This window comes from Camelus ferus, chromosome 9 (assembly GCF_009834535.1).
Source record: "Camelus ferus isolate YT-003-E chromosome 9, BCGSAC_Cfer_1.0, whole genome shotgun sequence".
Lineage (NCBI taxonomy): Eukaryota > Metazoa > Chordata > Mammalia > Artiodactyla > Camelidae > Camelus > Camelus ferus.
Window position 1 is genome coordinate 46,886,514 of NC_045704.1, and position 20,885 is coordinate 46,907,398.

Consider the following 20,885-nt stretch of genomic DNA (forward strand, 5'->3'; position numbering starts at 1 on the left):
CTGGTGCTGCACGTGGTCAGACTCCGGTTCAGGAGCTCACACGGGAGTGAAATGTGGTAGCAAGTGAAGCGGGAGGGACGGCCAGTAAAATCCGAGGAAGCCCTGTTACTGATCATCATGGAAAGGACAACCCACCCCTGCTGTAGAAATAGTAGGCAATTCACAAAAGAAATATAAATTGCCAATACGTATCTGTGGATAGGTTCTGTCTTACTAGCAAAAAAAATGTAAGTTAAAATGAGATGCCGTTTCTTGCCTGCCAAATTGACAATATTTTAAAAAAAGAGAACAAAATAACACCCATTATTGATGAAGGTGCAGGAAAATTGAGGCTTATGTGCCAATGAGCATGAGTTTGAAGGACTTTCCTCGAGGGCAGTGAGGCCTATGCCAGAGAGCCTTAGATAGTCCGAGCTTCTCAGCCAGCAGTTAACACTTCCAGAAACGCGTCCTGAGGGAATAGAGATGGAATGTTGTGGGTAAGAGCCTAGGTTTGCGGGTAGGAAGGAAGGCTCACCTGGTTTCAAAGGCTGATTTGGCTACTGTATGACTTGTGCTGGGTACTTAACCCCTCTAATTCCTCATCTGTAAAATGGGCTGTCACAAGGATCAAATGAAATAATATCTATTGAAAAAATGCTTAAAACCATGCCTTGCCCTACTAAGTGGGTAGTAATTAGAACTGCTACTTATTTTTATTATTTTGCTATTACATATACACAAAGGTTTATGAGAGTTTATTGTAGCATTAACAGCAAAATATTAGGGATTGCCTCAATGTCCAGTAAAAGGATTTAGTGAAATTATGCTATGTCCATAGGATGCAGTGTCTATGTGCCCATTAATTCTAAGTTATGAAGAATATGTCACGGGAAAACTTGAATGCCTAAATTAAGTCAAAAGGGGCAGTCCACATAAGGGGCAGTGTGACCTGAGGTTGGTAAAGATTGGTATCTATAGATGTGCAGAAGAAAAACCTAAAGTTTTTCTACCTACCAGTGACTCTCTGGTTTGTGGGATTATAAGTAATTTTTATTTTAGCTATTATGCTTTCCTGCACATATCCAAAATTTTTTAAAACAGTAAACTCATACTGCTTTAGTCAAGAGAAATTATTTAAAATAAATCTTAACATCATGAGATGCCAGATTGAACCTGTAACGGGCCAGATGGCACATTGTACAGCATCTCCCAACTTTCGCTCCACAGCCCAATTGGAATAACGGAGAGATCAGAAATGGGATCTTCAGGAAATTGGAGAAAATGAAAATTTTGGGTGCTGGCAGCAAAGAAAGCACTGTTGTAGTTGGTTACACTTAGTGGAGGAAAATATCCAGCTGAGCGGGGAAGGCTGCAAGGGACGGGCGAGGCTGGAGGGGGTGAGGTACACTCCTGCCAGGTAGGAGGGGCGGTTGATGCTGCAGGGAGGTTAACGCCACTACCTTTGGTGAAAGCAGGTGCTGCTTCCCATCTGGGAGGGGAATCAGTGCATTGTGGTGATTAAATCCAGGTCAGGGGAGAACCATTCAGCCAGTGATGGACTAAGGATGCTGGCCTGTTGTCCTCAGCACATGGTAGAAAGGTCTCAGGGTAGATAGCCAAGGTTAAGTACCTAAGTATTGGGGTACAAATACTTGAATAGCTGGTTAAATTGCCCCATAGCCCTTTTTTGTAAAATAACAGAGGATAAGCAATAGCCGGCTAGTTTCATTTTTTATTACTGTATTCATGAGTTTGGTTATCTTTGAACTGTGGGTATATCTACATATACAGCAGCAAATGCTATTTCCTTAGAAAGGGGTTCCTCTACCCGACTCTGCTTCTGATCTCTCAGCCCCGCTCCTCTTCCCCTCCATGACTCCACCGTAGCCAGAATACCGCGGTACTTTTGGATTCCCTGCAGAATGGACTGAGCTAGCAGTTTTCACTTCCAGGCTGATTTATGTTCATGCTGGAGAGAGCACAGATGCACTTATTAGCAAGCATGAGGCCCAGGGCCTGGACAATTCTCTGGGCCTTCCGGGCAGTGGTCCTCCTGCAACACAAGAGACCTGTTTAAGCATGTGTGTGTTCTCTGACCTCACCACAGTTACAGAATAATTCTTAAGGGTACTGGGAAATTGCTACTGAGAGGATGGAATCTCACCTATTTATCATGTAACACTTCCTGACTTACATGCAGCAGCAAGATACAAATGCAGTAACTGTATAAAGCACAGAATGGAGTTGCTTCTTCAGTGGATCCCAAGCTAAATAGATGAGGGTACTATTTCTTTGCCCCTTGAATGGAGTTTCTACTTATCCCAGAATCTGGGTTGCCTTTGGCTTTTTTTTTTCCTTTTTTGAGGCCGTGGGGCTAGGCTGTTCATTACTGTGTATTTTGCTAAGCTGTTTTAGTCTAGGTTAAGCAATGCTCACCTGCTAGGTTGCTGGGGTTCTTCTTTTCTTTGGTGGCTGCCCTAGTCCTTATTGATTGATTGATTGATGGATGATTGATTGATTGAAGTATAATCAGTTATAGTCTGTCAATTTCTGGTGTACAGCATAATGTCCCAGTCATGCATATATACACATATATTTGTTTTCATATTCTTTTTCATTGAAGGATATTATAAGACACCGAATATAGTTCCCTGTGCTATACTGAAGAAATTTTTTTTTAAATTTATTTTTATATATAGTGGTTAATGTCCTTATGTTTAGAACTGCTTTTCATTGAGTTAGGGAGACCTGTCCTGAGTCAGGATCACGGGCATCTTCGTAAATATCTTCCAGAGGGTGGTATTACTTGAAATTCTGCCCAGCTTAGAATGGCCTTTTGTCTTCTCCAGCTGGAGGGCTCTATGTAGAACCTCTCGGCTGAAAGAAGGGAAGACCAATTTTCTTGTTGTATCTGTCCGCACTTCCCTGTCCAGCCTCACAGCCTCCCTCCTTTTATGAAGCTGTGCCAGGAATGGATTTCAAATGAAGACAAGTGTCGGGGGTCGGGCTGGGTTGGCTGTTGATAGGTACTTTGGAAGGTTCAACGTGTAGAGTTCCCTGTGTCGAACATTTTTTTTTTCTTTTTTGTATAATTTCAGATGTACAAGAAGGTTACGATAATAGAACAAAGAATTCTCACCTATCTTTCATCCAGACCCTGCCCCGCATTCGCATTACCTCAGTTCTGTCCATAGGTATGTATGTATTTATGCACAGGTGCGCACACACGCTCACGTTTTCCCCAACCTGCCTGAAAATCAAGACATCATGCCCTTCACCTCTAAATAGATCAGTGCATATTTCTTAAAAACAAGGATACTCTCTTTAATAACCGCACTGCAGTTATCAAAATTAGGAAATTAGCATCCATAGACTACTGTTACCCAATCTACAGACCTTAATCAGATTTTGCAAGTGGTCCCAATATGCCCTTTATAGGCAGAGAAAATCCACGTTATGCGTTATGTTCATTGATCATGTCTCTCGAGTCTCCTTTGAAACAGTCTATCTTTCTGCCTTCTGACGCTGACATTTCTGGAGACATGTCAGGGAAGGGATGTTGTGTTCTTTTCAGTGTATCCTCTCAGGAGGCACAGGATGTCTGTTGATCTCATTCCTGGTGATCCTGACTTTGATCACGTGGTGAATGAATGATCACATGGTACCTGCCAGTTTTTTTCTACTGCAAAGTTTTGCTGTTTGTCCTTCTGAATTAATGAGTGTCTTGTGGGGAGATACACTGAGACTGTGTAAATATTATTGAATGTAACTACTCAAACTTTCAACCAACAGCTTTAATATCCATTGATTCTTGCCTAATGATGATGCTTACCAAATGGTGATTTTCTATCTCCCTAATTCCCTCTGCATTTGTTAGTTCGATTTGCACCCTAAGGAAGAACTATCCTTTCTCCCACATTTAAAAAAAAATTATGAAAGTATGATATCATGGATTCTTATTTTATACTTTGGGTTGTAATCCTTTACTCTCATGTAATTTTCTCACTCAAGTTGTCCCAGGTTCAGGAGCGGGAGCTTCTGCAACCTGCCCCTGTGTCCTTCCACAGTCTCTCTTCATTCTTAGAGTACTTCCTGTCATTCTGGCTCAGAAAGATGTCCCAGGCTTATCTTGCATGGTCCCTGCCCCAGCCTAGGAATGGGCCATTTCTCCAAGGAGCTCTGGTTCCATTTAGAGAAGAGTAGTTACACCAGACTTTTCTTCAACTAAAAGAAAAAGAAACAGATTATGTTCAGGGATCATCTTTTTTCCCTCTCAAAGTGTTATTTCTCCCGGTACCTTAATTTTCCCCATGATTTTATTAAGCACCTATTACATCTTGAGTGTGGAGGATACAGAGTGAATGAGACACGGAACCTGCTCACAAGCTGCTTGCAGCCTAGTGGCAGAGATAGACCAGTCAACACCTAATTACAGCAGTATGGTAACACCAGAATTGCAGCGTGTCGCCATATGCAAAATGCTGTGGGATCACAGAGGAGGAGCTTAAAGCCAGCTAAGCAACCCAATGGATCACCAGGAATGAATAGAATTTTCACCTTTCAAAGGACCCAGGAGGCTGCCTGATGGAACCTCATGGCCATAGGAGGAATACCCTCTTCTCCGTTCCTGAAACCAGAGAGTGCGGTATTTCACAGAGCCAACATTCTACTTGGGAACTTTGATCATCTAGAGAAAGATTTTCATTTATATTGAACTGAGCTCCAATTCTTTATAAATCCCACCCCCCATTGCTCCTAGTTAGTAACCCTTGAAGCTAGGTGGAAGACGCAGAACTAATCCTCACTGTATGTGGCAGGTGGGCCTTCCCGTGGTTGGGGATGGTTGTCTTGCCCTGCGCTGGGACCTCTATTGTCTTTACTCGAGCTGGTGATGGTCAGCCATTCTGACCAGGCTCCGGTTTGTTTGTCAGTGCCCCCTTACAGGATTCCCCTGTGTGGCAAATCACATTCTTCATGCAGACAGAGAACATGGTGGGGCTGTGATCCTGCTGACTTTGAAGAGGTAGAGGTGCACCTGTAGCCCAGAGGCCACATTTACATCTTTGGTCGCCAGATCAGCTTTGGGCTTCCACTGAAGTTGTAGCGAAGTTAACACCTCCCTGGTATTTTTTGTATGAACTGCTGTTAATCCCAATCTTTTCCACCCTCTGTTGGTTTTACTGCTTGCCTGAACTTAAATACAAGGCTTCCTACTTATCCTTTCAACATTTCATCTTGTTCGTTTGAGTCTGTTGTTCCAACTTGTCGAGATCTTTTTTTTTTCCTTTAGTCTCGATTCCACCATTTAGCATATTAATTAGTCATCTTAATTTATGTACTTTGCAAAGTGGTGTGTGTGCTTGGTCTCGTCTGCTCCTCAAGTTGTTGTTGTAAGTGGAGGGAACCAAGGAGAAGGCAGGCCCTTGAGGCACATCGCTGGACACATTGACCTTTGACGTAACGGCATCCTCCAGCTGTAAAATCGGGCAGCCTTTATTATCTGAAAGACGTTTTGCTCCCCTAGATACAAAGAAATGATAAACTTTGGGATATGGTATTAAAATCAAAAAGTACCCTCTACTCCATCCCTCAGGTTATTGAATCTGAGTGAAGCTATTTTTCGGTTTATTTTATGTGAATTTTCTTACTGAACCTACAGCTAATTACTGACTCCTCAGGACCTTTTTTCCCCCAGATGCTATTCAGCAGCTTTCGACTCCGTTCTCAAACTGTGAGGAACTTACAGTGTATCCTCTGCAACACGTCTTTTAAAATCTGATATCATTACTTTATCCAAAATGATGATACACATCACTCTTTCCCCTTCTCTTGTTTTATATTACTTCTGAGAGCCTTTTCACCGCTTAAGGTTATATTTATTTGTTTGCAGTCTCTCCCCCACAAGAATGTAAGCTGAGACCTGTTTGTCATTGATTCTCTTGCGTCTAACACATAAAAGGTGCGCAGTAAAGACTGGGTTAGTGAATGAATGAATGAATGAATGAATGAACACGTTTCTTGATTTACAGTTTCTGCAATCAGCCTTTTTTCCTTTCTTGAAAGACTATCAGGATAATGGGCCCACTTTGCAGCAGCAAAGAACTCCTTTTATCCCGTCTCTCCTGTGTGAAGATGTCCGAGTAAAGAGGTCTCCTCCCCCAACATCTCCCAAGCCAAAAAAGGGGGTGTGGATGAACTGGCCGTGTTCTGGTACGCAGCAGTCGTAACCTTAGACCTGTCCCCCGTTCCTAAAGATTGAATGCGAACGTCGAATGTTCTGAAGTTCTTTTGGAGAAACAGACTTTAAAGAAAAATATAGTAAAGTGGCTTAGAACACAGACCCCACAGCCAGACTGTGGCTTTGTGAATGAGGCTGCATAACTCGAGCAACCTGTTTTCCCATCTTCAAAATGAGGATGAAAATAGCACCCATTTCATAGATGTGAGTGTCCAGGGTGGTGGTCTATCCAAGGCCTTACTGTGATGCCTCACTCAAGAAACGATGGCTTCCCTGAGATTGTTTTCCTTTTAAAAAGCTTTGGGAAATAAAGGCACAAAGGAGGAAATGAGGTCACCCATGACCCCATCCCCTGGCAATTACCATTGAAAAAATTTTTAATATGACCCTCGTGTATCTCCCTATGCAGACCAATATAGGCTTTATTCGCTTAGCATCCTGCATGACCATTTTCCCATGCCTGTAAGTAGTTTCTTTTAAAAAATAATAACATTTATAACATCCTATGGAATGCTACACACTAGTAATTTATTTAGAGTCCTTTGTTTCACCAGATTATTTCCATCTTTATTTCCTGTTATAAATACTGTGATGAATAATCTTATATCTCTGTGCATATCTTGGATTGTTTCCTGGAATGGGGGAATTGCTGAGTCAAAGGGCATGTGCATTTTTGAGGCTTTCGATACCCACTGCCAAATCGCCTTCAGGAAGACGGTGCTCATTGATCCCGCCTCCAGCAGAGCAGGGAGCCCGGGAAACAGCATTTCTTACCCACCGGCTCACAGGGCTCTGGCACTGCTTCGTGCGTTATTCACGGAGGCAACAGTTTCTTACCAGCTCCGTTCTCTCTTTGTTTTTCTTTTCTTCCCCTTTGTTCCTTTCTTGGTTTTCTGCCAAACAGCCTCTTGTGAAAGGACCGCCTAATTAACCCTGTGCTAATTAACAATTTAAAATTACACAGTGCGACTGTTCACGTTTAATTCTCCAGGAACTGGAGCAACAGCGGAGCCCCCTCCCTCTCTAATAACTGCACCCCCGACCCCGGCTTCCCCGTCACTGCTGCCTGGAACCCAGTCCCGTCTCCTTAAAGGAATGTGATAAAACTGTCACATCACGTCTTCTCAGTTGAAAGAGGGAGATGGATCACTTTGTTAATGGGGGGCCCCAGGATGACATGGTGGAGTTTTATCATTTTAAGCAATCTTTGAAAAATAAAGACTGATATTGGCACAGATGCGGGGGCTTTACAGTTAGGTTCTAAGGAAACTGTAAGAGGAGCAAGGGGGCGGATTGATGAAGACGCTGGAACCCTTCTGTACAAGATTACTCCTCGCATGGCAGCTTTAGGTGCTAAGCAGAGAGAGTGAGAGCACTAGGTCACTCCTGTTGGAGAGCTGTGCTCTGGTGACATGCAACTGAATTCTTAAAACCACATGTACACACAAAAACCCCATGCTGAGCACAGCATTGGTGATCACGAGTAGAACACCGCGTGTTTAAAGGGAATTTGGGGGAGGAAGTGGCGGGAGGGAAGCAGGCCGCGGGGAGGGTTAGGGTTCGTGGTGTGTGAGCCGGCGCTGGCCGGAGTGAAGGATGAGGCAGGGTGCAGGGAGGGCTGGGCTGGGGGGCTGCCTGTGAGAGTGTGGGGACCCGCCAGGTTCCCAGGCTGCCCTCTGTAACTGAAGATCATTGATTTTACGGGAAACCATGTTTACAGACAGAGTGCTGATCGACCTGCCGGGTTGACTTCTGCCTCCTTAAGTAAGAACTACCTTTTTCTTATTGACTGGCTGATAAACAGAGTGAGAGGAACTGCTGGCCGGGTGGGAGAGTGGTAGAGGCCTGAGGTCCTTGAGCTGAAGGATGGCGCAGGTTAAGAGATTTCTTCATTGCTGGGCTCTGGTTCCGCCTTGTCCACCCGCATCTCTGCATCTCCCAGACTGAGCCTGTCTGGTTCCCTCACAGTATGGGCACCTGCAAGCACAGAGGCGCTGGCTCTCCAGGCAAGGGTGTTGTAAAGCAGAGAGCGTCTCAAGCTTTGATGATGCGCATCCCTTGGGGATTGTGTTAAAAATGCAGATTCTGATCTGGGGCAGGGCTGAGCCTGCCTTTCTTGCAGGTTCCCAGGTGAAGACATGTTACTCGGCCCTAAATGACGCTTGCCCTAGCAAGGTTGTCAGAGCGTCTGCTCGTCTGGCCAGCACGCATCCAAAGGAAGCCCAGAGCAGGCACCGCAGATCCGGAGCAGGGTCCTTCTTTCCTGTCCGTGTCTCAGTGGACTGCTGCCCCCTGCAAATGAATGGCCCCAGCGTGTCCCCTCTTGTGAGGCTCTCATCACCACCAGGAGGGCATCTGTCTTTGCCCACAGTGTCGTCTTTTCTTGACATCTTTTGCTAAGGAATAGAAAACAAAAGTTAGGTGAGTTTTTAAAAGTCCCAGTCCCTTAGTTGGATGATCTGTGGAGGAAGAAGAGAGCAGAGCAAGAAAAGCCCACCAATTAATAGGTAAACGCTTGCAGGTTTCTCGGCCCAGTCCAGGCTTGAGAGGAGATTGGCTTTGCTGTCGATACACAAGTCCCTGGTGAAGCATCAAAGCTGTTCTCCTTTATCAATCGTGGCCTCCCCTTCCCGCATGTTCCTGTAACTTACCAAGCATTTATGACATTGATTTTACAATTGGGCTGTTAACCCTCCCGCCCCTTCAGGCCTGCCAACCTTTTTTGGCTGTGCTGTCAATCAGATGTCGTCCAGCCAATCATGTGTATCCTTGGAAAGAGCCACCCTGGATTCTCACCTGTATCCCAGCTAAGCCTTGTGAGGAAGTCTCACTGCTTTTGCTGTTTGGTTTGGTTTAGTGTAGTCATCTTAGTTTAAAATCAATATGTCTTTTCTGAGGCACACGGAACTTTGTTGTAACGGAGTTCGAGGTTGTAAACTGAGGGGTAGGGGATGTGTGTATGTTTTAAACAAAACAGCACACATTCTTCCAAAGTAATTTCTCCGGAGACTTCTGGTAAACTTGCCTTCCTCGTCTTTTCCCGAGGGGGAGCTGTTGGCTCACTGTGCAGTCAGAATCAAGAAATGAAAAAAGAATGGGAAGATGAGGGTGGTCGGGAGAAGATGGGGAGACCAAACTCAGCCAAAACCTTCATCTGCTGTGTATGAATGGGATGGTGGGTGGAGAAGCAGCCAAGTGTTCTCCAGGAAAGAGGCGTAGCGGGGAGGGTGGCCTGGGATTTGCAGCAGACGATCAGGGCTGTGTGAGGCGCTAAGTTGCCTGTCAGAGAGATGCAGGGACAGAAGAAATGCAACTGGGATGTTGTTGCCACGGGAGCAGAGCGGTGGCAGGCGACCTGGTGCCTCCCTCCCCAGGGATGTGAGGTCTCAGAGGGCAAATTCAGCTCAGTGGCACTTTGGAGTCGGAAACGGAAAAGCCCCAGGGCTGAAGGACAGCTGCTTGGGTAGCGACTAATAACTGAGAGGCAGGTGTGGAGCCGGGGCTGGCTGAGCCCAGCTGCCACCTCAGCTCGCCGCTAAGATCCTTGACAGCAAAAAACCACCCAGCCAGTGGTGTACGGGCTCCATCCAGACGGGGCGAGATGGTCTCTGCTGGTGGGGCAGTTCGCCTGTTGAGAGTCTGGGTGGCTCTTTCTAGAAATATCAAGCTCATGTTTTGCACCTACATATTTTGAGTCACCAGCAGAGCTATTCTGTGGCTTGTGGGAGGAGACGGGAATTGGGAGGCCCGCCTTTCTTAGTATCGGGGTGGCACTGGGCTGCTTGTAAAGTGGAACAATGTTTCCCAGACTCGGAGAGGATGAATGCAGCCTTTGGCCCTTTCAGGGGCTTTGCAGAGAGTGCCCAGGCCTGTTTGCTTTCCCCTGGGCCCTGCAGCCCTCAGCCCTTTTTGATGGACTTCTGAAACTAGCAACGCGGTCAGAAAGAACAGCAGCACCACTTCTCCCCTAAATCAAATGGCGTGTCCCTGCCCAGGCTGACCGTGCTTTCTCTAGGGCTGCAGAGTCCTCCTCCTCCTGCCCGTCTGTTCCCGGTGTTCCCCTGGCCCACGGACAGTGCGGGCAGCTGGGGCGGCTCCGTGCTGCCATCTGTATGCGGTGGGGCCGCCGTTCTTTGTGCTTGCTGGGGCTGCGTGAAACCATGCAGTCAGTCCTCCTCCTCCCCCGTGCTCATCGCCTGGCCCTGACGAACACTGTGCCTGCAGAGAACACAGATTCGGACTGGTCTCCAGAGGTAGAGCAGCCGACAACCCGAAGACAAAGAGGGATTCTTCTAAGGCCCCCTTCCCCACGCCCCCTGCTCCTGCCACGCGCTGTGGCTGTGACACCCAGGGGCTCTGCCCGCCCTCTGCGCCCGGACGGGGTGGGGCGATGGCCGGGGTCCCCGTGACCCTGTGGTCTCTGTAGTGGGTGTGGACAGAAGCCTATTAGAGCACCCTGTGCGGGACCTTAGCCTCGGCCCTCCTAACCTCTTTCCTTTCTCTCTCTCTTCCCCCTCTCTCCCTCCTCTCCCCCTTGCCTCCGCCCTTCAGGTCCGATCCGTACTGGGTGCAATGAAAGCTCTACGCAGGCCTTACCATGGAAGGCTGTGACTCGCCTGTCGTCTCGGGGAAGGACAATGGGTGCGGTATCCCTCAGCACCAGCAATGGACTGAACTCAACAGCACCCACCTCCCCGACAAACCCAGTAGCATGGAGCAGTCCACAAGCGAGAACCATGGGCCCCTGGACAGCCTGAGGGCCCCCTTCAATGAGCGCCTCGTGGAGAGCACCGCCCCGGCTGGCCCCGCCGCCGAGCCCGCTGGCAAGGAGGTCAGCTGCAACGAGTGCTCGGCCTCCTTCGCCAGTCTCCAGACCTACATGGAGCATCACTGCCCCAGTGCGCACCCTCCGCCGCCCCTGAGGGAGGAGAGCGGGAGCGACAGCAGCGAGGAGGGGGACGAGGAGAGTGACGTGGAGAACCTGGCTGGGGAGATAGTGTACCAGCCGGACGGCTCGGCGTACATCGTTGAGAGCCTGAGCCAGCTGACCCAGGGTGGGGGCGCCTGCGGCAGCGGCAGCGGGCCTCTCCCGCTCTTTCTGAACTCTCTCCCCTGGGGCGGGGGGCAAACAAGGGGACCCTTCTTGTGCTGCACCCGTCTACCCACAGATCATCAACACGTTCCACATAGCCTCATCCTTCGGGAAATGGTTTGAGGGCCCAGACCAGGCTTTCCCGAGTACCTCAGCCCTGTCGGGGCTCAGCCCCGTCCTGCACAGCTTCCGCGTTTTTGACGTGCGACACAAAAGCAACAAGGATTACCTGAACAGCGACGGCTCTGCCAAAAGCTCCTGCGTATCCAAAGATGTTCCCAACAATGTGGACCTGTCCAAATTCGATGGCTTCGTGCTCTACGGCAAGAGGAAGCCCATCCTGATGTGTTTCTTGTGCAAACTCTCCTTCGGGTACGTCCGTTCCTTTGTGACCCACGCGGTGCACGACCATCGAATGACCCTGAGCGAAGACGAGCGGAAAATTCTTAGCAATAAGAACATCTCCGCTATCATCCAAGGGATTGGCAAAGACAAGGAACCCCTTGTAAGTTTTCTGGAACCAAAAAACAAAAACTTTCAACTCCCTTTAGTTTCCACCGCTAACCTCATAGGCCCCGGACACAGTTTTTATGGTAAATTTAGTGGCATTCGCATGGAAGGGGAGGAGGCTCTCCCCGCCGGCCCCGCCGCCGGCCCCGAGCAGCCCCAGGCTGGCATCTTGACCCCCAGCACCCTCTTGAACCTTGGTGGGCTCACCAGCTCAGTCCTGAAGACCCCCATTACCTCAGTCCCCCTGGGGCCTCTGGCCTCCAGTCCTACCAAATCCTCAGAGGGCAAGGACTCTGGGGCAGCAGAAGGAGAAAAGCAAGAAGTGGGCGATCCGGATTGCTTCTCCGAGAAAGCAGAGCCAGCCGAGGAGGAGGCGGAGGAGGAGGAAGAGGAAGAAGAGGCAGAGGAGGAGGAGGAAGAAGAGGATGAGGAAGAGGAGGAGGAGGAAGACGAGGGTTGCAAAGGACTCTTTCCAAGTGAGTTGGATGATGAGCTGGAGGACAGGCCCCCTGAGGAGTCAGGGGCTGCGGCAGGTAGTAGCAGCAAAAAGGACTTTGCTCTCTCAAACCAAAGCATTTCTAACTCCCCCTTAATGCCTAATGTGCTCCAGACCCTGTCGAGGGGCGCAGCTTCTACTAGTTCTAATTCCGCTTCTTCCTTTGTTGTCTTTGATGGTGCGAACAGGAGGAATCGTTTAAGCTTTAACAGTGAGGGCATCAGGGCCAACGTGGCAGAGGGCGGCAGGAGGCTGGACTTTACTGATGAAAGTGCCAATAAAGACAATGCCACAGCACCAGAACCAAATGAAAGCACAGAGGGTGACGATGGGGGCTTCGTCCCCCATCACCAGCATGCTGGCTCCCTCTGCGAGCTTGGGGTGGGGGAGTGCCCCTCGGGGAGTGGCGTGGAGTGCCCAAATGCGATACGGTCCTGGGCTCCTCCCGCTCGCTGGGCGGCCACATGACCATGATGCATTCTCGTAACTCATGCAAGACACTCAAGTGCCCCAAGTGCAACTGGCACTACAAGTACCAGCAGACGCTGGAGGCACACATGAAGGAGAAGCACCCAGAGCCGGGGGGCTCCTGCGTCTACTGCAAAAGCGGGCAGCCCCACCCTCGGCTGGCTCGAGGCGAGAGCTACACGTGTGGTTACAAGCCTTTCCGCTGTGAGGTGTGTAACTACTCCACAACTACCAAAGGCAACCTCAGTATTCATATGCAGTCCGACAAGCATCTCAACAACATGCAGAACCTGCAGAACGGAGGGGGGGAGCAGGTCTTCAGCCACACGGCTGGGGCGGCGGCTGCGGCGGCTGCAGCAGCCGCAGCGGCAGCCAATATTGGTAGCTCCTGCGGGGCCCCCTCGCCCACCAAACCAAAAACCAAACCCACCTGGCGGTGCGAGGTGTGCGATTACGAGACCAACGTGGCTCGGAACCTCCGCATCCACATGACCAGTGAGAAGCACATGCATAACATGATGCTGCTGCAGCAGAACATGACCCAGCTCCAACACAACCGCCACCTGGGCCTCGGCAGCCTGCCTTCACCCGCCGAGGCCGAGCTCTACCAGTACTACCTGGCCCAGAACATGAACCTGCCCAGCCTGAAGGTGGACAGCGCCGCCTCGGATGCCCAGTTCGTGATGAGTGGATTCCAGCTGGATCCCACGGGGCCCATGGCCGCCATGACGCCCGCTCTAGGTGAGGCTGACTCCGTGTGTGTTTGTTCACGGTGCGAGTTGAACCGGGGAGAGCTGAGAGTGGGCTGAGGCCCCATTGCCTCAGTTGATTCCGTCAAGTCCTGTGGAAAATACAAGATCTGTATTTTCTTGAGAGTTGTTTTGTGCTAAACTTGAGCATCCAACCAGCAGATCTTTTCCTCAAGAGTCCCTTGCGGTCTGTGTGAGCCTGTGGAAGATGGCATGCGTTCAACAGACACCATGACACTCAGGCTCCATGGGCCGTGATTAAAATTTGTTTTCCTCTCGTTTTTGGCTCCTGCTCAACTTTCCTTTCTGTACCTATTCTGTCTTTCTCTGTCCCTTTCTCAGTTTAAAAAATCACCACTGTTCCCCTACACTTTGGGATGCCATTAAAGATTGACTGAAATGTACAGGCAACGGTAGCTGGAGATTTTAATAGGGACAGTCGTCTCTGTAGGAGGAACTGGAAACCGTAGTGTATCTTATTTAAATAATCCAAGGCTGGTTCTGAGCTGACCCGGACCCACCCAGACACGTTTCCCAAAGTTCTCCAGTGTTTTCACCAGGCTCTTGATGAAAGAGACACATTCTTTCTTTCTTTCTTTGCATGAGTTGCTGGGCATTAGCATAGCTGGGAATGAAATTGCCCTGGGACGCCGTGAGGAGTGGTGTGATTGATGAGAAGTGAATAACTTGTACAATTGTGCATTAAAGAAAGCTAAGTTTTAATACCAGATCCTGGTTCACAGAGCTCTTGTTGCCATGTTAGAACAGGCAAGTTGGCCGTCTCACTGATCGGCTCAATAGAGCTAGAATGGGGCCACGAGGATAGGATTTGGTTGCCAGAAGTCATGAGTCTTTATGTAAAAAGACTCATCTACTTCTGAGGGAGAGTTCTGATAGCAAGAAGATGTACAAACCAGTTTCTTCAGGACTAGTGTGACAGTTGGGTCCCTCCCACCCCCATTACCCGGGCCTCGGACAGGAACTGCCTGGCCTCCATTCCTTGACCCCTGCTAACATCTTGGGACCAGCAGTGATGTCCTGAATGAGGCAGGATCCCCTCACTGACATGGGAGTAAGGTATTCTCTGCAACAAAGTGAAAAAGTACCTTTATCCTGGAGTGGCTTGGGTTAACGGCAGAGGGCTGAACCTCACCAGTTGGCACATTTTTATTTGTGTGGTGTTTTAGTGCTATTTGTTTCTCATGAGTTACATTTTGTAGCATTTAATTTGTTTTTCCTGCTTATGCGTTTAAATTTGAATCCGTGCTACTTTAATCCTGTTTTCTGTTTTGGAATATTGACCTGTTGATCCTTTACTACCAAACAATTTGAAGATGTTTCACCCACTGGTTAATCATGGATGCAGAGGGATCAATCATCTGATCTGTCCCCAGAGTGAACCACGAGGGATGCACACCTGGGGATGCCATTGGTACACTGAGACTTTTTTTTTTTAAGCCTGTGGGAATTGGGGATTTCTCGTCAGGAGATTTAAAATCTGGGGGAGGCAGATCTTGGAGTAAATCAAATATAATGTAAGTGGAATGAAGACACAGAAAATGGATAGGTTCATACTGGGTCAAAGTGAGGACTTTTTAATTACCTTGAAAACCAGTAATTCTGACTAAGGCTTGAATTGAGAGGTAGAGGAATATTTTGCTTTTAACACCCACTGTCTGTGAGTCTGTGGGGCATCGTGCATTTATGGGCATATGGCAGATGCAAAAGAAGCAGAAGAATGAGTGCTTGCGTTCTGCGCATACACAGAAGATCTGGACTTTATTTCTTAAAGAGATTAAAGTCTTTCCTTCTCAAGACCTTATCCAGATAGCTCAGGAGAGGACCCTTGAATTTCCAGTGTCACTGCTTGTCAGCCGAGGTGAGTCTCTGGAAACTTCCTGTGTCTGCCTTAAAAGCCACGAGAGCTGTTGAATTGGAGTGAGAGCAACAGATACTTCATGCTGGAAGCCTGAGTGGGTGCGGGTAGGATAGGACACGTCCACCAGGACTTAGAATTTAAGTCACATGGGCTCAGTAGCAACACATGCAGATGAAAAGATCCGTAACTTTCCATCTGCATCTCTACTGATGAGACCATTTACGAGAAGGCTGTAGGTGTTATTAGGTATTACTGGGCTCTGCAGCGGGGAAAAACGTTTTTGTGACATCCACTCCTGCTGCCAAAGTTAGTTTACATACTTCCTTCAACAGAACCTTCTCCTTATTATCAACAGGCACCGATGCTGGGGATGCTTTCTTTCTAGAGGCCTTTAGGGAAGAGGTCATCCCCCTTGATCTTGTCTGGTTGAATTTGCCCCTATTTGTAGATAAGATAATAAACTTGAGGCCAGATGAACATCCTGCCAGATGTCCCTTTGGAGTAAAATTTAGCACAGCACCGAGAAGCGGGTAGGTTGCGAGGCAGCCACGTGTTTCCCGAGTAGCCAGCCAGCCTCAGGAGACCTGCATGGGGTTTAAGAGCCCCTCTGATTCTGCTTTGGATTGTGCAAGGTGTCTTTTAATTCCTGGGCCTCTCTTAGGATGTGCTAAATGGGTGGACTCATATGCCAGGGTGTCAGTTTCCAGCATTGAAGTTGGGTGTGTACGGGGAGAGGGGGCCCACTCCTCTCCAAGATCGCGTGTCCAGTGTGGCTCATGGGTCAGCCCCCACAGCGTTCTCACTGTGGGGCTCCCCTCCAACCAGCTGTGAATCGGGTGAGGTTCCTCTACTTCTCAGGGGCTGAATTAATTCCTTCTGGCCCTATGGCTCTGTTGTTGGGTTCGAAGTCCTGCGTGTGTTTGTCCAGGGTGCAGTCCTCAAAGGGAGTTTTGGCTTGCCTGACACCCTCATTTCACTGCTTCTCTGCTTCTTTGATTTGCATTACATTTTAAGAGCTTGGGGTAGGAATAGGGACTGATGTCCTCTGCACATCCCGAGGACTTCTCATTTCCACTCAGGCATCCAGCAAGTGACAGCTGAATTTCTCTTTAGAGTGATATTGATGTGCTGAGGTTAAATTTAAAAAGTGAAGAAGATTTGATGCTTCAGGTGGTCGGCATCAGAAACAAATATATGTTTGCTCCTTGTCTCACCCTCTGGGCAGTTTCTGCTTTCACTGAACACTGTGTATGTTTCATGGATGCTGCCCGGCCTTTGTCCCCATTAAGGGATAAAGCTTTTAGGCTCCTCCTCCCCCCACCCCCTGTCTTTTTCTCTCTTGTCCTAGAAAGAATGTCATAGTTATGGCTCCTCTCACCAGGGGAGATGGCAAGAGAGAAGACAAGCAGAAAGCTTCCCGAGTCTCCTGGAATGCATGTGCAGAAGATTTCTGTGGTTTACTACACTGTCCGCAGGCTTCAGATGCAGCCACTCCTCTCAGCTGAGTCTGAGCTGAGCTCCTCACTCGAAATATCTTGTGTGGCATAAATGAGAATTTTTTTTTAATAACATTTTTTTCTTTGATTAGCCAATAACTTGGATTCTAATCAGTCATTAAAAAAAGTAACCTCAGCCCAGCCACACATATGAAAGGTCAAGTTTAAATATCAGTTAGGGGAGTGGCAAGGGCAGACATAATAGCTTGAGTGTGTGTGTGTTTAGGGGAGAAGCAAAAAATAGAAGCCGACGTACAGCTTTCTGCTTGAGTGTCTGCTTCTAGGTAATGGAGGGAAGGCTCCTCTTTCCAAGCCTTTCTCGTGATATAAATAAGAGCGCAGAGTATTAATTTACTCCTGGTGAATGAGAGCTGGTCCTTGGTTTATGCAGGGTGGTGATGGACTGAAAAAGAACAGCAGTAGAGATGGAGGAGCAGAGTTTTCTTGGACCCCTTTTTGGGGGGCCAGGAGCTGACCTTTGCATTTCAGTGTCCATCTCGATCACTTCCTGAGCCTGAAACGTTTTGGCTCCTTTTTCTCCTTCTGACAGGCAGACATTAAGAGCCTCTGTGCAGGGGCTGGATACTCTCTACAGGTTCAGCAAGAAGACTGGACCCTTGTCCTAAAGAGACTGCACCCTGATGGGGAAACTGGCCAGCACATGGCTATGTGTGTGGGCTGACTTAGGACAAAGGAGAATGTGACATGTCCCATAATAGACCTACGTTTCATGCAGTACGGGGTCTCAGAAAAAGGAAATGACCCTACTCTTGGGGAGATGTAGGAGGAGCTGGCACCATTGACGGGCAGGTCGGATATTGACCAGCGGGGCGTGGTGAGGAGCAGGGGGATCATTGCCGAAATCTCAGGTTTAGAGCTGCGCTGTCCAGTACAGTAGTCCCTAGCCATGTGTGACTGGTGACTTCCACACTTAAATGAATTAAAATAAAATAAAACCAAAAATTTGATTCCTTAGTTGTGCTTTAGCTATATCGCAGGTGTTCAGTAGGCACGTGGGACAGTGCAGATAGGAAATGTGTCCATCTTCACAGAAAGTTCCGTTGGGCATGGCTGCTTTAGGTGCTTTCTGGGCCCAATTCTGCTTGGCCACTGAGGCTTGGTATCTTAGTTTGCAGCTGCAACTCATTTACAGCATTTTGGGAACTAGAGTTTCAGTATCTATTATGTCCAGTGAATGATGCTTCTTGCCATCTTTTCTTGAATATTTCAATTCAGCTCCTTGCTCAGATCCAAGAGATTATGGTTCCTGTCTTTTTCTAAGCATTCTTTTTCAAAAGAAAAAAAAAGCATAGAGCTTTCCACAGATTGCAGAATGTCCATAGGAAAGATGCAAACACATCAAGCAGCTTGTGTGTGTGTGTGTGTGTGTGTGTGTGTGTGTGTGTGTGTGTGTGGTTTCCCAGTTAGCACCTTAAGACACTTGAAACATGATCTTTTTTCTCCTGGGACCCAGGTTGAGGGTGGGGGAGGGCTGGGTGCTGCCTCAGTTAGGGCCGCAGCTGTGAGCCTGGCCTCTGATTCTCCTCCCCTCTCCTTCCCCGCAGTGGGCGGTGAGATCCCCATAGACATGCGGCTCGGGGGCGGGCAGCTGGTGTCGGAGGAGCTGATGAACCTGGGCGAGAGCTTCATCCAGACCAATGACCCGTCGCTGAAGCTCTTCCAGTGCGCTGTCTGCAACAAGTTCACCACGGACAACCTGGACGTGCTGGGGCTGCACATGAATGTGGAGCGCAGCCTCCCCGAGGACGAGTGGAAGGCCGTGACGGGGGACTCGTACCAGTGCAAGCTCTGCCGCTACAACACCCAGCTCAAGGCCAACTTCCAGCTGCACTGCAAGACAGACAAGCATGTGCAGAAGTACCAGCTGGTGGCCCACATCAAGGAGGGCGGCAAAGCCAACGAGTGGCGGCTCAAGTGCGTGGCCATTGGCAACCCCGTCCACCTCAAGTGCAACGCCTGTGACTATTACACCAACAGCTTGGAGAAGCTGCGGCTGCACACGGTCAACTCCAGGCACGAGGCTAGCCTGAAGCTGTACAAGGTAAGACCCAGGCTGTCTGGCGGGAGTGGGTTGGGTCCCTGGGTGACCGGGAGGGCTGCTGAGTTGGTGTCAGGCTGGGGACCTGATGTTGGAAGGGGACCTGGCGCCCGCTTCGTCAGGAAGCTGCAGCATGGTGGCAGGCTTCAGCTGGGAGCTGAAGGTTCTCTTTGAGGGTGCCCCACCTGGGGCGCAGGTTTTGTTCGCAGTGGCCCGGTACTGTATGTTGTTCCCCTTGTGGCCCACAGTCTTGGGAGCTGCCTTTTCCCGCACTCACCACTGCTCTTTCCCTAGTTCTGGCTTCACCTTTGTGCCGCTGTCTCTTCCCTATCTCCTGCAGTCTTTCTCTTCTCCTTTTCCACCTGGTTGTTCCCCTTTTTTTAGTCTCTTCTCTCCTGGATGCCCCTTGTGGTCCTCTGTTGATTTGTTCATTCACTCATTCAACGGATACACTTTGAGTGCCAACTGTATACCAGGCCCTGTTCTGGGCATATGCCTTGCCTACATCCAAGCACAAAATAGACAGTCCCTGCCCTGCTAGAGCTTCCGTTCTTTTTGGGGGGAAGAGTGATGAGCACGATGAATAAATTATATGGTAGGCTAGAAGGTGGTAAATGCTGTGGGGAAAAACAGGGTCAGGTAAGGGGCCCCCTTGTTTTTTTCCCCTTTGCTTCCTATGCCCCCTGCCTCCTTTCTCTTCTTCGTGCTTAGATTTTCCTTCCTTCTTCCAAGGTTCTCCCACCCTCCTCCTCCTCTTCCTCCTCTTCCTCCGTCCTCTCTGCCTTGCCGTCCTCCCCGCCCCCTTCATCCTTTCTCTCCCTCCGCAGACTAGTGAGGAGGAGGAGGTGCTTGGATACTGTAAGTAGTCCTTGCACTCGCACGGCAGAATTGCTCCAGACGTTTCTATTGATTTTCACTGGACTTAAAGCCTCACCTTTTTCTCTAATCATCCCATAATGGCTTTAGTATGAACAATCAGGTACAAATCGCCATAAATCTGCCCAGCCTCCCTCCACGTCCCTTCCACGCCCTCTCCCTCTTTTCCCGCTTCCCTCCTTTTTATTATCAGTCTCTCCTCTTTCCTTTCACACTGATGCCCTGTCTTTGGGCTAGTGGGTGCTGAGTTCCTCCTGGCCCTGAGCTACTGTAATCCCCTTTCTGCTTGTGGTGATTTTAAATGGAGACTCCAAATGAGGAGGACTCTGCTCCTTTTCCCATGTCGGCCTCTGCCAAGATTGATACATGTAATTTATTTTACAGTTGCTTGTTCTCAGCTTGTTGAGAGGCCTGGGTAATGTGCATGTGAAAACATTCTAGGGAAAGGAGAGAAAGTGGGCATGAGGTAGTGGGAATAGAATGTTCTGGAATTGACCGCTGACTCTGGCAGGGATGGGCTCGAGCAGCATGGAGGGGAATGTCTGGAAACCAAGCAGCTGACCCACCCCCTTGTCCTAAGAGAACTTCACTGGATGGCTTGGCCGTGTGCCGCCCCTGAAAGGAAGGCTCCTCGCCACCAGTTTAAATCGGTGGTCTTCACCGGCCACAGGGTGGTGCCGGTGTGGTCGCGAAAACCTGATGGAGAAACCGGTGGAAAAAAAAGTTTCCAAAGGACTCAGCTGAGCAGTTAGGACGAAGGACTGGGTGTGGCCCTGGAAGGTTGTGTGTAGCTTGGGTGAAGGTCGTCCAGAGGTGGTGTGAAGATGGCCTCGTCCACCTGAGGAAAAAGATTGCCTTTTTGATCATAAAATGCATGGGGCGGTCATTAACTCTTAGCACCACGGCCTCCAGTGAGAGCAGACCAGCCCTGGGCTTTGCTTCCAAAGGGCCTGCCTGGAACCTGGAGGAGTTGCTAAGGATACCTTGTCGGTCCCCAGACTCGTCCCCTGGTCACACCTGGAGAGCAGGGTGCCTGTGTG

At 49.1% G+C, this 20,885-nt stretch overlaps 1 protein-coding gene across 1 annotated transcript in view; it reads left to right on the top strand.

Moving 5' to 3' along the window:
* The window catches only part of ZFHX3 (zinc finger homeobox 3), a 300,481-nt gene that overhangs the window by 135,410 nt on the left and 144,186 nt on the right, over positions 1-20,885 (top strand). The window contains 4 exon segments of the mRNA XM_032486653.1: positions 10,772-11,330; positions 11,332-12,736; positions 12,739-13,527; positions 18,476-18,972. Coding sequence (XP_032342544.1) covers positions 10,818-11,330; positions 11,332-12,736; positions 12,739-13,527; positions 18,476-18,972 — 3,204 coding nt within the window. The 5' untranslated portion in view covers positions 10,772-10,817.